Source organism: Tribolium castaneum, chromosome 7 (assembly GCF_031307605.1).
Source record: "Tribolium castaneum strain GA2 chromosome 7, icTriCast1.1, whole genome shotgun sequence".
Classification (NCBI taxonomy): domain Eukaryota; kingdom Metazoa; phylum Arthropoda; class Insecta; order Coleoptera; family Tenebrionidae; genus Tribolium; species Tribolium castaneum.
Genome location: NC_087400.1, coordinates 6004668 through 6019521, shown reverse-complemented (window position 1 = coordinate 6019521; position 14854 = coordinate 6004668). Strand labels below are relative to the sequence as shown.

General features: G+C 33.1%; 2 protein-coding genes across 2 annotated transcripts; both read left to right on the top strand.

Moving 5' to 3' along the window:
- Nucleotides 1-1465: 1465 nt before the first annotated feature.
- On the top strand, nucleotides 1466-9069 carry Mcm6 (Minichromosome maintenance 6). Its single transcript, XM_964510.4, has 6 exons — nucleotides 1466-1666; nucleotides 1724-2132; nucleotides 2185-2376; nucleotides 2477-2906; nucleotides 5822-6978; nucleotides 7026-9069. Exons 1-6 carry the CDS (start codon nucleotides 1575-1577, stop codon nucleotides 7125-7127), a joined length of 2382 nt encoding a protein of 793 aa, XP_969603.1. The 5' UTR covers nucleotides 1466-1574; the 3' UTR covers nucleotides 7128-9069.
- On the top strand, nucleotides 8933-14401 carry LOC658020 (uncharacterized protein). The gene is made up of 12 exons (XM_008196088.3): nucleotides 8933-9069; nucleotides 9120-9281; nucleotides 9331-9602; nucleotides 10684-10786; nucleotides 10842-10995; nucleotides 11045-11125; nucleotides 12746-12845; nucleotides 12888-13015; nucleotides 13064-13213; nucleotides 13262-13364; nucleotides 13416-13640; nucleotides 13693-14401. The coding sequence occupies exons 2-12, from the start codon at nucleotides 9124-9126 to the stop codon at nucleotides 13821-13823; spliced, it is 1605 nt and encodes a 534-aa protein (XP_008194310.1). The 5' UTR covers nucleotides 8933-9069; nucleotides 9120-9123; the 3' UTR covers nucleotides 13824-14401.
- Nucleotides 14402-14854: the final 453 nt, after the last annotated feature.

Here is a 14854-nt window from a genome sequence, read left to right as displayed (position 1 = left end):
AAACAGAAATTTTTAATTTTAATTTTTTCAAGGGAAAGCTAAAAACTAGACGTTTTTAAATAGGAAGTTCCAAGGCGTTCTTCCTGACTGCGTTTCAAACACTCAACTTTGGTTTTTCTTGGAAAGGTATATTCGATTTTTGTATTTTTGAAAAGTCTTTTTATTTCTGATTACAACGATGTATCACATGATATGATCGAATTTTACATGGTGATCAAAATGGAGAAAAAAAGCTTTTTTGCGAAGAGTGCTTTGGGGAAGACGTCAACAATTTTGTTTTTAAGCTAACTAGATTTTAGAGGTTTAATTCAATTTGGATCTGAAAGTTTCACATTTCCGCCAAGCTTACTTATTTAAAAACTAAGACATGATAAGCTACAATTTTACTCCTAAAGTTATAAATACTTTGCTCGCATGTTTGATAGAACTGTCAAAATATAGTTTGTTAAACATCATTCTTGACGTTTTTTCCAAAGCACTCTTTGCAAAAACGCTTTTTTCTTAATTTTAATTATCATGTAAGATTCATTCATATTATGTAATACATCGTTGTAATCAGGAATAAAAAAAACTTTTCACAAATACAAATGTTAAAAATGGTGTTTATAAGAAAAATCAAAGCAATTGGCTTTGAGAAAATCGCAAAATTACCACTAGTTTTTTAGAGTTATAATTTTTTTAATTTTATCTATTTCTGCCTTTATTTGGAATTTTCTTGAAAATTATTAGCCAAAGAACAATGTTTTTTTTTTAAAAGATAGATAATTGTAAGAGCTTTCCAACGCTAATAAACTTCCATAAGGTTATCTCGAATAGTTCGAAAGTTACTACATGAAAAATATTTTCGTTTTCCGACAAAAATCTCGAAAAAATGGGAAAAAAACTTTAAAATATCGAACCTATTGACTTTTTTGTACTTTCAACAACTCCGTGGGTTATGTAAAGGCATAGAAAAGTTTATAAAATTTTGCTAGTGAGTTAATTTTTTTTAATTTTTGAAAAGGTAAGTGCCTCGATTATTAAATTTTAAGCAGAAAATTTCAAAATATTGTGAAAAGCTGGTAGAATACATAAAACCAGCCGTAGAATTCACTGAATCAAACCGTTTTGCTATACGACTTTTGTCTTTATGATCAAAATCCAGAACAGCTTTGAATTTTGACGAAAAAATAGATTATTGTAAGCGATATCTGATTTTGCTCTAGATTTTATAAAAAAAAAGCAAAAAAAAGTTTCCCATTTTCATTTTTTTAATAAGCGTTTTTTTCCTTCGTGATTGATAAATTAGTGCAAACTGAGAGAAAGAAATGTAATCTAAATAGATAATTACCGTTCGAAATTCTTGAATATTTATGATAGAGTGGCGGTTTCAGACCATAAGTTAAATTTTCCGCTAATTTGGTAGTTTGAAAAACATTTCGCTAGAGGCCGCTTTGTTAGTTACTTCCATCGGTAACAGAGATACCCGTCTGGCGGGTAAAAATGTATGGTTATGTTCGTAGTCACTTTCCCGCCTTTTTTGCGTTATTGTTTACTCTGTTTTTCCCGAATTTTTCGTTCTAAATCGCTAAAACATGGATGTAGCCAACGTCCAGGTCGGCCAGAGGCAACACCAGGATGAAATCGGTGTCAGGTGCCAGAAATTATTCCAGGATTTCTTAGAAGAGTAAGTACCCCCTTACCAACCCCCCAATTGGTATTATCACACATGAGGCGCCCCCAGATTTAAAGAGGACGGCGAAATCAAGTATTTGGAGCCGGCTAAGGAGCTCCTCAACCAAGAGCGCAGCACTATTGAAGTCAGTTTTGAAGATTTAGAGAAATATAACCAAAATCTTGCAACGACCGTTATCGAGGAGTATTACCGGATTTACCCTTATCTTTGCCAAGCCGTCTCTAATTTCGTTAAAGACCGCAGCGATTTGAAAAAAGATAAAGAGTGTTATATCAGCTTTGTTGATGTTCCAACAAGACACAAAGTACGAGAATTGAAAACTGAGAAAGTTGGGACTTTGATTCGGATCTCAGGACAGGTTATCAGGACTCACCCTGTACACCCTGAACTGATTTTGGGGACTTTCGTCTGTTTGGATTGCCAAACTGTCATTAAAGATGTTGAGCAACAATTTAAGGTAGATTTTTTTGTTTTTGTTTTAAGAGCTGTTTATTAATCTAAATTCACAGTTTACTAATCCGACGATTTGTCGCAACCCTGTTTGCAATAACAGGAGACGCTTTATGCTAGATGTGGACAAGTCCCTATTTGTGGACTTCCAGAAAGTCCGGATACAGGAAACTCAAGCCGAGTTGCCAAGGGGGTGCATTCCGAGGTGTGTTGAGGTGATTTTAAGAGCCGAAAATGTGGAAACAGTCCAGGTAACAATTTTTCACCAAAAAATAAGTTGGCTACATTGATGGTCATGTCAGTCATTGTAGCCAACTTAATTTCATGTTACTAAACAAATGATTGAAAAAGGCCGGCGATCGTTATGACTTCACGGGGACTCTCATCGTGGTCCCGGACGTGGGGGCTTTGGCTCTTCCTGGGGCGAAGGCTCAGATCAACTCGCGTCACAAGGGTGGTGACGATACTGAAGGGGTTAGGGGTCTCAAAGCCCTAGGAGTGCGTGATCTTCATTACAGAATGGCGTTTCTCGCGTGTAGTGTTCAGCCCACTAACCCCAAATTTGGGGGTATTGAGATGCCTCTTAATGAGATTACTCCCGAAATTATGCGACAGCAGATGACAGAGGGCGAGTGGAATCACATGTATGAGATGAGCCACGACAGGAATTTGTATCAGAATCTCATCAATAGTTTATTTCCGAGTATTCACGGGAATGAGGAGGTCAAAAGGGGGATACTTTTGATGCTGTTTGGGGGAGTTTCCAAGACGACAGTTGAAGGTTGGTTTATTGCTAACTTTGTTCTAATCTGACTTGTCTTTATATCTTATGGACGCTAAGTGTTATTTCTTTTGCTAGAAAATTCTGAAAAAAATTAAATAACATTTACTATTTCTGTTGTTCTGAATGCAAAAAACTAGGAACAAAACAAGTCGAAACAACTCATTTCACAGATTATTTTTGCATAAGTTGAGGATTTTTTTATTAAGGGCAACAGTCCTTAAAAAATAAAAGAAGTCGCAGAAACTGTTGTCAACAAGTACAAAATTAAAACTTGTTCTTTTTGTTTCTATCAACAGAAAAGGACCAATTATTAAAAAAGACAGATTATTGTGAAAAAATTGGATTTTTTTTTAAATATCAACGATTCTTATTGAATAATATGTTAAATAAAAAAATAAGTTGAAAATTAAATTTTACAGCATTTTTGCAAGATTTTGTAACATTTTTACTTAACATTTCGCTAATATGTGAAATAAAATCAATAAAAAAAAAGACCAGTTATTAAATGAATGCTAGACTGCAGTTATTCCTGTAAGGAAAGTGGTTGTGTTACAAATATCACGTTGCATCTTAAATAAATACATATTTTTGCGCCTGTAAATGCAACCAGCAATACATCTAATATAAAGACTGCTCTAAATTTGTCAAATTGATATAATAATGAACTAAATAAGAATGAGGTAAAAAATGTTTATTAGAAAATGTAACGAATAGAGGAATTATTGGTTTTGAAATCAAATACAACACAAAAATCAATTTTTCTCACTTAACGGTAAATAACAAAAAAAAATACACTTACCTTTGTAGCATCTTTTTCTGTTGCAGTTTGTAGCAAGACATTAAAAATAAATTAAAAACAAAATAAACGCAAAAATGAGAAAACGAAATAATTATAATTCTGAATTAAACTAATTTGAATTAAGTTGACATTTATTTAACTTTAACTTTTCTAAAAATACTATTGCAGTATTCTATTTCATTAGCACACACTAACCGAAATCGGCACGCACTTTTCAACGATTTTGAAATTTTTAAACCGCAAAATTCTTTATTTATGTTATGAGGCGTCTGCATGCCACGACATCAAGTAACAAACTGAATAAGATTAAACGGCACAATAATAATTGTATAAAAATATGGATACAACGTTACAAAAAAAATCTGTGATATAAGAATTGTTACAAAGTGGGAAACAAACTGATTCATTGATCTTTATTACGATTACGTCATGTAACGTATTTTTGAATCGCTGAAATTCATTTCTGAAGCAAATAATTTCAGTCAACAGTTCGTAATTTCGTTATTCTGAAAAATACACTATTACAGAACCACCTCTAAGGAGAATTCTATCATTTGTAGTGTATTGAGACAAAATTCTATTTGTGCTTTCTGGAAATATTATGTCACGAAATTTTTTGGCTTTAAATATTTTTAACGATATTCTAGAATATTTGATAGGTTACTTAATAATGTCCGTTAATGCATCTTTACAAAAAGTAAATGTGTAATAGGTGGAAACTAATCACCAAAGAAACAAATATACAGGGTGTCCCAAGTTTTTTGGTCCGCGCAAAAATAAATATTTCTAGTTGAGTAAAAAATGATATTAATATGCCAAACGATGGAAAATTAATTACGCTGCAATATGATGATATGGTGTAGACTCACCTTACACAGGGTGGTGCATTTTCTACGTCCTAACTAAAGAGGTTTACAAAAAAAATGAGTGACATAATGTTATCAGCGCTTTTTTTTAATCACTCGTTTAGCTGTAATAACATAAAGTATTTTTTTAAATGAGAATCATAGTTGGCTATGACATTTTCGAAAAGCTTATTTTCTCCTGAACTGGAAACAATATAAATATAGTTTAATATTTTTATATATTTTCGATAAAAATTATATTTAAAATATTTGCAAGTAGTTGGCCATGGAAAAATTATTTCACACAAAAGGTGTGAATAATCTAGAAATTTTGTGGACGCTTATTAAAGTAAAACATGTGAAATTATCAAAATAAGCTATGTTAAAGTTAATTTCAATTAAACAAATATACGATCATCGCAGATTTTAATTACATAAAAAAGTGCAGAAAATTGAAAACGATGTGTCACTACCGTTTGTTGACACTTTTTTGTGGTTTAGTGTTTTTTTACCGCAGATGGGATTTGATTTTAGGGTTTGTATTGACATTTTTGGTAAAATAAAATTTTATTAACAGGCAGTTATATAATTAATGAGATTTTTCTTTTTCCGACATTTCATGTTTAATTAGAAAATAGAATGACAATATAAGCTTGCCATTTTAAATCTAACAACAAATAATTTTTATTAATTACAAATATTTTTTTAAATTAATTAGGATTTAAAAAATCATTAAATTATAAATACTTGTTTTAATTGAAAATCCAAAATTTTTTCATGGCCTACTATAAAGAGAAAACGAAATGTTTTGTTTTTTCTTAAATATTTAAAAATAATGTGTTACACAAATAGACGTATTTAATCAGAAAAAGATAAGCTTTTCAAAAATATCACAGCCGCCTATGATTCCTATTTAAAAAATTAAACGTTATGTTATTCTAGCTAAACGAATGGTTAAAAAAATCGCTGACAGCATTATTAAATTTTCTGTAAAAAAGTGCCTGCATAATGTCTGTGTTTCATATGTGTATCTTTCATAATAAGAAAGACATGAACTTTTTAAGATTTCAATTAAAAAAAAATCATATCTTCTTTATTATAAAAGATATACATTTTTTAAATAGAAATCATAGGCGGCTGTGATATTTTTGACACCCTGTACAGCTCTAGTTCCAAAAAAAAAACTGTTTTTGTGCTGTTCTGTTTGTGCACTTGTTCGGATTTCTATTATTTTAATAAAAAATAATCACTGTTAATAATAAATTAAGGGACAACCCTTCGGGGCGACATCAACTGCTGCATAGTGGGCGACCCCAGCACTGCCAAATCGCAATTTCTGAAACAAGTTTCGGAATTTTCCCCTCGTTCTGTCTACACTTCGGGCAAAGCCTCCTCGGCTGCAGGTCTCACAGCCGCTGTGGTGCGCGATGAAGAATCCTCCGATTTTGTGATCGAAGCTGGCGCTCTAATGCTTGCCGATAATGGCGTTTGCTGTATTGACGAATTCGACAAAATGGACCCACGTGACCAGATCGCGATCCACGAAGCCATGGAACAGCAAACGATCTCATTGGCCAAAGCCGGAGTGCGGGCCACGCTTAACGCCCGCACCTCCATCCTAGCTGCAGCCAATCCCATTGGAGGGCGCTACGATCGCGCCAAGTCGCTCCAACAGAACATCGCGCTAAGTGCGCCAATCATGTCCCGATTTGATTTGTTTTTTATCCTAGTTGATGAGTGTAATGAGGTGATTGATTATGCTATTGCGCGGAAGATTGTGGATTTGCACAGTAATGTGGAGGAGGCCCTCGACCGGATTTACTCAAAAGAGGAGGTTTTGCAGTATATTTCGTTCGTGCGGAGGTTTAAGCCAATCATAAGTCCCGAGGCTGCGGAGTTGCTTGTGAGGCACTACAACCATTTGAGGTTGAGGGACACCACAACTAGTGGTAAATCAACTTGGCGGATTACAGTACGCCAACTTGAAAGTATGATCCGATTGGCGGAAGCCATGGCCAAGATGGAGATTTCCGACGAAGTCCAACCAAAACACGTCAAGGAGGCGTACCGCCTACTTAATAAATCCATCATCAGGGTGGAACAACCCGATATACACCTCGACGAAGACGCAAATGCGCCAATGGTAGAGGACGACTCGGAAACCATGACTCAGGAAACTGAGCCGCAACCAATCAGGAAGAAGTTGCAGCTGAGTTTCGAGGATTACAAAGTTTTGAGTAACAAGATCGTGGTGTTTATGCGACGGGAGGAGGCGAGGAGGGATGAGGAGAACGAGGAGGGGATCAGGAGGAGTGATTTGGTGGAGTGGTACTTGAATCTGATTGCGGAGGATATTGAGTCCGAGGAGGAGTTGTTGGAGAAGAAGGAGTTGATTGAGAAAGTTATAGACCGGTTGATTTATCACGTGAGTTGGGTGGTTTGGGGTAATGTGGTTGTGATTGGTGGTTTTAGGATCAAGTTATTATTCCCTTGACGAGGACGGGGCTTGGGAGGGATCAGCAGGAGGAGGAGGATGCCATGTTGGTGGTTCATCCCAATTATATTATCGATTGAGTGTACCTATTTTTTTTAATAAAAGTTAAGTACTAATAAGTTTTTTAATAATTTGCCCCTTTTTAAGTTTTACTCCATAATTTTGGAAAAAAACAAACGAGAATAACTTACCAAGTGTTATCATTGGTAGACTATTTTTTTCTAGTATTTTATTTTAATTGGAAAACAGTTGATAATAAAGGGCTTTTTGATTTTACTTAAGCACCCAAACAGTAGTAACAGTTATTGTTAAATAATATTGCTTTTTTAATGGAGAGTACAAGAAGTTTTTTGAAACAAATGACAAATGACTAATTTTTAAAAACATCAATTGAATCAACATTGGTTTTTTATCTTCAGAACAATGTAATTGGGGATAAATTTTGAAATTTTTAAATGAGTACCGATCTGGTCAGCTGGAATCAGTATTATTGGTTGCATATTAACAAAAATTCAGAAATAACTCATTATTGACTCACCCTGTATAAACCCCTAAGATAATAAATTGTTCTCAATTTTTTTCGGGATACTTTTAGCGCACCCTTAGATGTTATTGTATTTATTTTGAAGGTTACTTATTTAATTTTTTTTAAGGCACTTTATTGCAGCAATTTTTTTGTATAAAAGATTATGCTCTAAAAATGACTTCTAATTTAATAATATTATTTTTCAATCAGTGTTTTTTTTAATAATTGATTTACATTGTGTTCCGAGCTTACTACGACGATTTTCCGAATTTGGCCGAAGAGATTTTTGAAAAACCTTGAGCTCGGAACACAACTTTAGTAATTCATTAAAATTACACAATTTTAAAAACAAAATTATTGATTTAGAGGTGATTTTTAGAGCATAATCTTTTACCAAAAAAAATCGCCGTAGTAGGGTGCCATTTGAAAAAAATATATTTTTTTGGATAACTCAAAAACTAAACGGAATTTCGAAAAAAAATTTTCTTGAAAAGTAATCACATTTTAAAAGTAGTTGATGATGTACTAATTATTTTTTTCGTAAGGTACATAGTTTAGGCAAAAAACGCTTGGTTCCATACTTTTGCCCAACCCTGTATAATAATAATTGACAGCATAAATAAAACTTAATAATAAAACGAGCTTAATAAAATTGATATTACAGGAAGCGCTGTTTTGTCATTTAATAATAATTAAATATTTTCAACAGTTTTACCCAAGGATGGAGGATGAATTTAAAAAAAAAACGCACAAAAAAATAAAATAAAGATAATTATATCTATTCATTGATATGAAATCTGTACGTTCACGGACTGAGTGTGCCGAAGGTCAAAAAGATGTTTTTTAGCCGAAACCAAAGTTTTATATTCTTTAAAAACAGGAAAAAAAGAAATTTTGAATAAAAAACCTTAAAAACCGTATAGAATCTTTCAAAAAATGTTTTGTGTGTAAGCAAAGATGTTTTTTTGTCCTAAAAAACATGGAAAACATTCTTTTTTTTTACTTTTAAACATTTCCTGCATAAAAGCCTTTTTTAATTTTATCTTTGTCAATTATAATAGTTGACACAGATAGATCAGCTTTGATCTCATTTATACATAACCATATATTACTTAATAGCTTTTTTATCAAAAGATAAGGCCTGAAGTGTTAAAAATTGGAAGCTTTGGACATAAAGTCACGCATTATCAGATTTTTTGGTAGAATTTATTGATGTTTTTTTTTCACAAAATTATGGAAAGTTTTCGAAAAACTGTTTATATTAATACATTTTTGCGCTAGTTTTTGTTCAAAATGCTCATGAAACAACATTTGGAAGACTGCCCATCACTTTGTCGCGTTTAGCCTTAGCGCAGATCAATAAACCCGCCATGCGAGCAAACCTTCCAGTATTGTACAAATTACCTGTTGGTACACTATTTTTTACCTATTACAACAAATCAGTTGATCTAGATTAAGCTTTATACTTGAATAATTTATCCCAAATTAAAATCTAGGTGCGTATCAATAACCCGTCCAAAAATTTTCCCTTCACAATCATTTCTAGAAAAATGGCAAAATTAGACGGAGTTGGTCTCGGATATTCCTACCACTTGCCTTCCGGCGGCTGGCTTTTAAAAATCCGAAACGTCCTGTCACAATTCAGTGACTTGTTTAGCGAATTTGATAAATACATAGCCCCGGCATATCACCACGATCGATGTGAAAGGTTAGTCTAAATTTACCAAAAAAAAAAAATTCAAGGAGCGAAATTCCAGATCGGTTTATATGCGCTTATATTCGATGCATAAGAGGGAGTTTGTTATGGTGTTTATAGCATTTTTTGCCTGTTTTGGCCTTGCACTGTTCATAGGGATCGCTGGGCCTCCTATAACAAGTACAACTGAACTCGACGCTAAAACATTGTTAAGTAAAGATAATCACAGTAATTCGATAGCGACTGGCCCTTTTATAATGAAGACTCCGTCACTAGTCACCTATTCGCAGCAATTGTGGGTCATTGCCAAACTATCAACGGAAAACACCGACGGTTGTAGAAAAAATTGTGTACAGGGTGCTGCATGTCCAAAACTAAGAGGTTTAGAGAAAATCAGTGTCTTAAGAAAAATCATATCTTCATTTTTATAAAAGATGCACATTTGAAACAAAGACATGTTATTTTTTTTACCTTACGTTTAGCTGTAATAACACAAGGTTAATTTTTTAAATAGAAATCATAGGCGGCTGTGATATTTTTGAAAAGCTTATTTTTCTCTGATTTCATATGTCTATTTGTGTAATACATTATTTTTAAGTATTAAAAAAAAACAATATTTTGCTTTTTCTTTATAGTAGGCCATGAAAAAGTTTTGGATTTTTAATTAAGACTATGAAAAATATATTACCCAACAAGTATTTATAATTTAATAGTTTTTTGAACACTAATTAATTAAAAAACAGCATAATAAATTATAATTAGATACAATTTTTGCGATTAATAAAAATATGGAAGCTTACATATAAGATCTGCGACGATCTTATATTTGTTCAATTGATAATAACTTTAAAATAGCTAATTTTGATAATTTCACATTTTTTACTTTAATAACCGTTCACAAAATTTCTACATTATTCACACCGTTTATGTGAAATAATTTTTCCATGGCCAACTACTTTCAAATATTTTATATATATATTTTATCAAAAGTATTTAAAAATATCAAATTGTATTTATATTGTTTTCAGTTCAGAAAAAAATAAGCTTTTCGAAAATGTCATAGCCAACTATGATTCCTATTTAAAAAAATACAACTTTATGTTATTACAGCCAAACGAATGATTAAAAATAACCGCTGATAACATTATTAAATTCTCTGTAAAAAATGCCTCTATACTGTCTTTGTTTCAAATGTGTATCTTTTGCAATAAGGAAGATATGAATTTTTTAAGATTTCGCTAAAATGTCAACTTTTGTTTATAAGTCGAAAACAAAAAACGATAGCGGGATGCGGTTTTGACTAAAATTATGTTCTCAAAAAACGGACCAAGAATGTGTCTTTAAACCTCTTAGTTTCGGAGGACAAAAATGCAGCACCCTGTACACACACACACGTAACAAAATAATTTTTTAGACGAGTCTTACGACAAGAGTTTTCTCATTTCGGTCACAATTGAGGGTGTAGATGAGGACCACAAACCTGTGCCAATCCTCGACGGCCAACACACGAGAAATAGGTGATAGGCAACCAACAATTCACAAATCGGGGGTGGTTCCATGTTAGTATTTCAGAACTCGTCACTTAACTTGCGAGAATCAAAGATGTGACGAATTCGTTGTCCTCCACTTGGGTTTCCTGGATTATACGCATTACATAATAACTGTGAATTTTTACGGATTGGAAGCCTTCCATAAACGTTACGAAATCAACCAATTAACGTTCTATGTATGTTTTTTGTCGCTCTAAACCAACCAATCGTAATGTTTTGTTCCAGTTCAAAACCTACAACCCGGCCTTTACCCAAATCGAGATCGGGTTCAGGTTTATTTTCCTTTCGGCGACCTTTATTGTCACGGTAAGCTGAGCTTTAAAATTAAGTTGGCAACATTGCTTGGAAGTTTGTAAATTATAATAACAATTTTCTTACAACAACGCACAAAAAAAGCAAAGATAATGTCATTATTGACTTAAACTAAATGTTTGGCTCAATTTAGCAATGATTTTTGAAAAAAAAATGCTTATAAGTACTTGAAAAAGCGAACTAATACAATAATTTCGCAAAATAATTGTATTTCTGGCGATAAGACGTACGAAAATACTCAAAAAACGGTCATCTTTGACCTAATTAATCAATTTATTGGTCAGATTTAGCGAAATTTGTAGAAAATATCAAGTTTTCCCGGCTTATTGAAGAGAATTTTTGTGAAATAATCGAGTTTTTTGAGTCCTAAGACTTACGAAGATATTCAAAAAATTGCTTTACATCAAAATTTCTCAGAAAAGTGGGTGTTTATTTTAAAAAAGTGAAATGTTTGAAAAAAAGCAATAATAACAAAATTTTCGATATTTTCTGGTGACTTTCTTGCATATTTTGGACGAAATTTTGCAAAATAACATTTCTGGATAATTTAATTTTTGACCTAATTTTTGACAAGTTGTTGGTCTGTTTTAAAGAAAAATAGAAAATATCAATAAGGTCGTAGCCCAAAAGCAAAAATCCCACACTTTTTGATTTATTTTGGTCATTTTTCGACTGAATTTTGCGAAATAATTGCATTTTGGCTGTAAACCCAACGAAAAAACTCAAAAAATTGAAAGATATTGTTATTTTTGACTTAATTTTTAATTATTTGGCTTATTTATTTGGACGAATATTTCCGAAATAATTGCATTTTCGGCTGTAAAACCTAGAAAGCTACTCAAAAAAAGGAAAAGATAATGTCATCTTAGTCTTAGTTTATAGTTTTATTAATTTATCAGTATTTATATTTTCCCGAATAAATCGAGTGTTTAGTTTCGTTAGAAAATCGATTAAATAACGCGTGAAAAAGTGATAATTGTATAATGTTTTATCCATTTTGGTGCATTTTCTACTCATTTTTGACAAAATCTACGAAATAATTCCACTTCTAGACAAAAGATACAATTCTTGAATTTATGTATCAATTATTTGCTCCAATATGATTAGCAAACTTTGTGGAAAAACGCGAGTTATCAACTTGTGCTCGAAAAACGTAATTTTCCGGTTTATTTTGGACGAAACTTACGTGATTATATTTCTGGATATAAGAAATAGGAAAATACTCAAAAAGGGACTGATTTGATGAAATTTTTATCTCAAAAATGTGCTTAAATAACCCTCTAAAAATCAGAATAATATCATTTTTTTATTTATTTTGTTGATTTTCTGGTTTATTTTGCACGAAATTTCGCAAAATAATTGCCCTTCAAGCTATAAGTCTTACGAATAATCGCAAAAAGAGAAAAATAATTTCATTTTTGACTTAAATCTCTTCCTTAATAACACAATGAGACGAAATAAGTGCTTTTTTGATATAAGACGTCCGAAAACCGTCGAAACCGTTCAAACTTTTGTGGCCTGTTAACCAAATTGTGAAAAAAAATTTTAAACGTTGCCAATTTAACATAATCGAAATGGGTGCTTTAATAGCGTCATTACGGCACTCTTTTCCAGTGCTGGTTCGCGTGCACCCTGCGCAAGTACCCCATGTACGACTGGTCAATCGAGCAGAAATGGATGTCGCTACTGCTCCCCCTTTTGCTGGGTTACAACAGTAAGTAGCAGATTTTAGTTCTTGGGTTGTAACTTGAAACAGATCCGGTGTTTCCGATGATGTTTCTGGTCAATTCCTGGATTCCGGGTATGATCGACGCCATCGCACAGGCCACGTTTCTGTGCGCTTTGCTTTTGTTTTGGCTGTGCATCTACCACGGACTGAGACAGGTGAAGTTGCAGCTAGTGGCTTGTGTGAGCTAAAGTTGGCATTTTCAGAATGAAAGGCGGATTCTGACATTTTATTTCCCCAAAGTGTTTATAGTGGGGATGTTGTGGCTCCCTGCCATTATTCTGGCCACGTGGGAGAAATACAGCGAATTACAAGACCCCACGTATAATCACGTGGTCGACACGCCCACTTTTAACGTAACTTACTAAGCCACCTTAAACAACCGACTAAAACACACTTTACAGACTCTCAAAGCGTTCTTTTTTATTTTTGGGGTCATTTATCTCGTCTATTTGGCCATTTTGATACTCAAGGCCTACACTGAATTGCGATCAATGCCATTTTTTGGTAATAAAAGTAACATAAACTTAACTAGCCGTTTAAATAATTGTTTTTCAGGATTGCGACTAAAGTTTTTGACTTTATTAATGATCGTCGTTATTGCAATAACTTGCGTTATTACGGTACTACGTTTCGGTGTTGGTATTCTTGAAGATAATTTCGTAGCGCAATTATCAACGCATTACAACAGTTCTGCCCAATTCATGTCTTTCTACGGACTGCTCAATTTTTATATTTATACAATGGCGTACGTCTACTCGCCTGCTTACAAGGCCGTTCATGGTAAGCAAACTCTCACCACGAGGCGCATACTTTATTTTTTCTCCCACCACAGAATTTGATATTACGAAAGATAATCCGGCGTTTTCTATGATAAATGACTCGGATGAGGACGTTATTTACGGATCAGATGAGGAAAGTAAACGACCGTTAAACAGGAGCAGGAATGATGATGATAGCGATTAGATTTGTTTCTAGGGCTACATACAGCCTGTTCCGTCTAAACCCTACATTAGAAGTATTGAAAGTTCTAATGAAGATATTTATTTGAAAGTCGGTAGTCAGCCATAATCCCTTGAGTTCCGCACAACGAAAATATTTTCAAGATGGCGGCATTTTCGGTTATATCGGAAGACGCTATCAACTTCCTTGTTTTAAATGGAAAATTATATGTTTTACTGCGTTTTTGTATTAATTGAGTTATTTTACGTCCGTTTTTATCATACTTAAGTTTAACCGTTTTCGAGATATTTGAGATTTTTTGAAAATTTCTGGCATCTGTCATTTAAAAAATTGGTAACTCTTGATTGCATACAAATTTTCAGATGACAATCATTATTAGAACCACCAATACTTCTAATGTGGGGTTTAGACGAAACATCCTGTATATTCAAATTTATAAATGTTTGATACATCATCTTTTACAAATGCATGTTGCTATATTAGATGTTGTTACTTATTTGTTTATTTATTTACGTTGAGTTTAGTTTAACTGTTTGATGTGCGTATTTAGGTGTAAATAAAAAAATAAAAACGAAAAACAATGGTGTTTGATTTAGTCACGCATCCCGTCATACAAGTGAAAAAATATAAGAAAAAACCTTACAGAAACGTAAAACTCAACTTACATGCAGCTGAATGTTGCAAACTCACCAAAACCCTTTCTGTTCAATTTTAAGCGAATAATTTGCCGTATTTCCCCTAATTTCTAGTTATTTTAAGAGTGACGGTTGGTAGCGGGCGGCATCAACTGCCAAAAGTTTAAGTTTGTTTATAACCAGGCATCCCGAACTGATATAGCCAAATCGAGCCCTCACTGAATTAGGTTTTACTGATGATGCGGATAGATGGCCTTAGTGTTTTACGGGAAAAAGAAATCCTATTGGCGGATTTAAAATTTCAGATTATTGAAGAAAAACGTGGTGCCGATGCGCGGCTGACAAGTAAAAATTTCACAAACGTCACAAATTTCACAAATTTGAGTTTTATGAAATTAT

Bases quoted from the DNA above. Each gene is read 5' to 3' on its own strand.
- Mcm6 (XM_964510.4), top strand. From the start codon at position 1,575: ATGGATGTAGCCAACGTCCAGGTCGGCCAGAGGCAACACCAGGATGAA. The intron at 1,667-1,723 runs GTAAGTACCCCC...AGGCGCCCCCAG, and splicing joins TTCCAGGATTTCTTAGAAGA to ATTTAAAGAGGACGGCGAAA. The intron at 2,377-2,476 runs GTAACAATTTTT...TGATTGAAAAAG, and splicing joins AAAATGTGGAAACAGTCCAG to GCCGGCGATCGTTATGACTT.
- LOC658020 (XM_008196088.3), top strand. From the start codon at position 9,124: ATGGCAAAATTAGACGGAGTTGGTCTCGGATATTCCTACCACTTGCCT. The intron at 9,282-9,330 runs GTTAGTCTAAAT...GCGAAATTCCAG, and splicing joins CACCACGATCGATGTGAAAG to ATCGGTTTATATGCGCTTAT. The intron at 10,996-11,044 runs GTATGTTTTTTG...GTTTTGTTCCAG, and splicing joins TCAACCAATTAACGTTCTAT to TTCAAAACCTACAACCCGGC.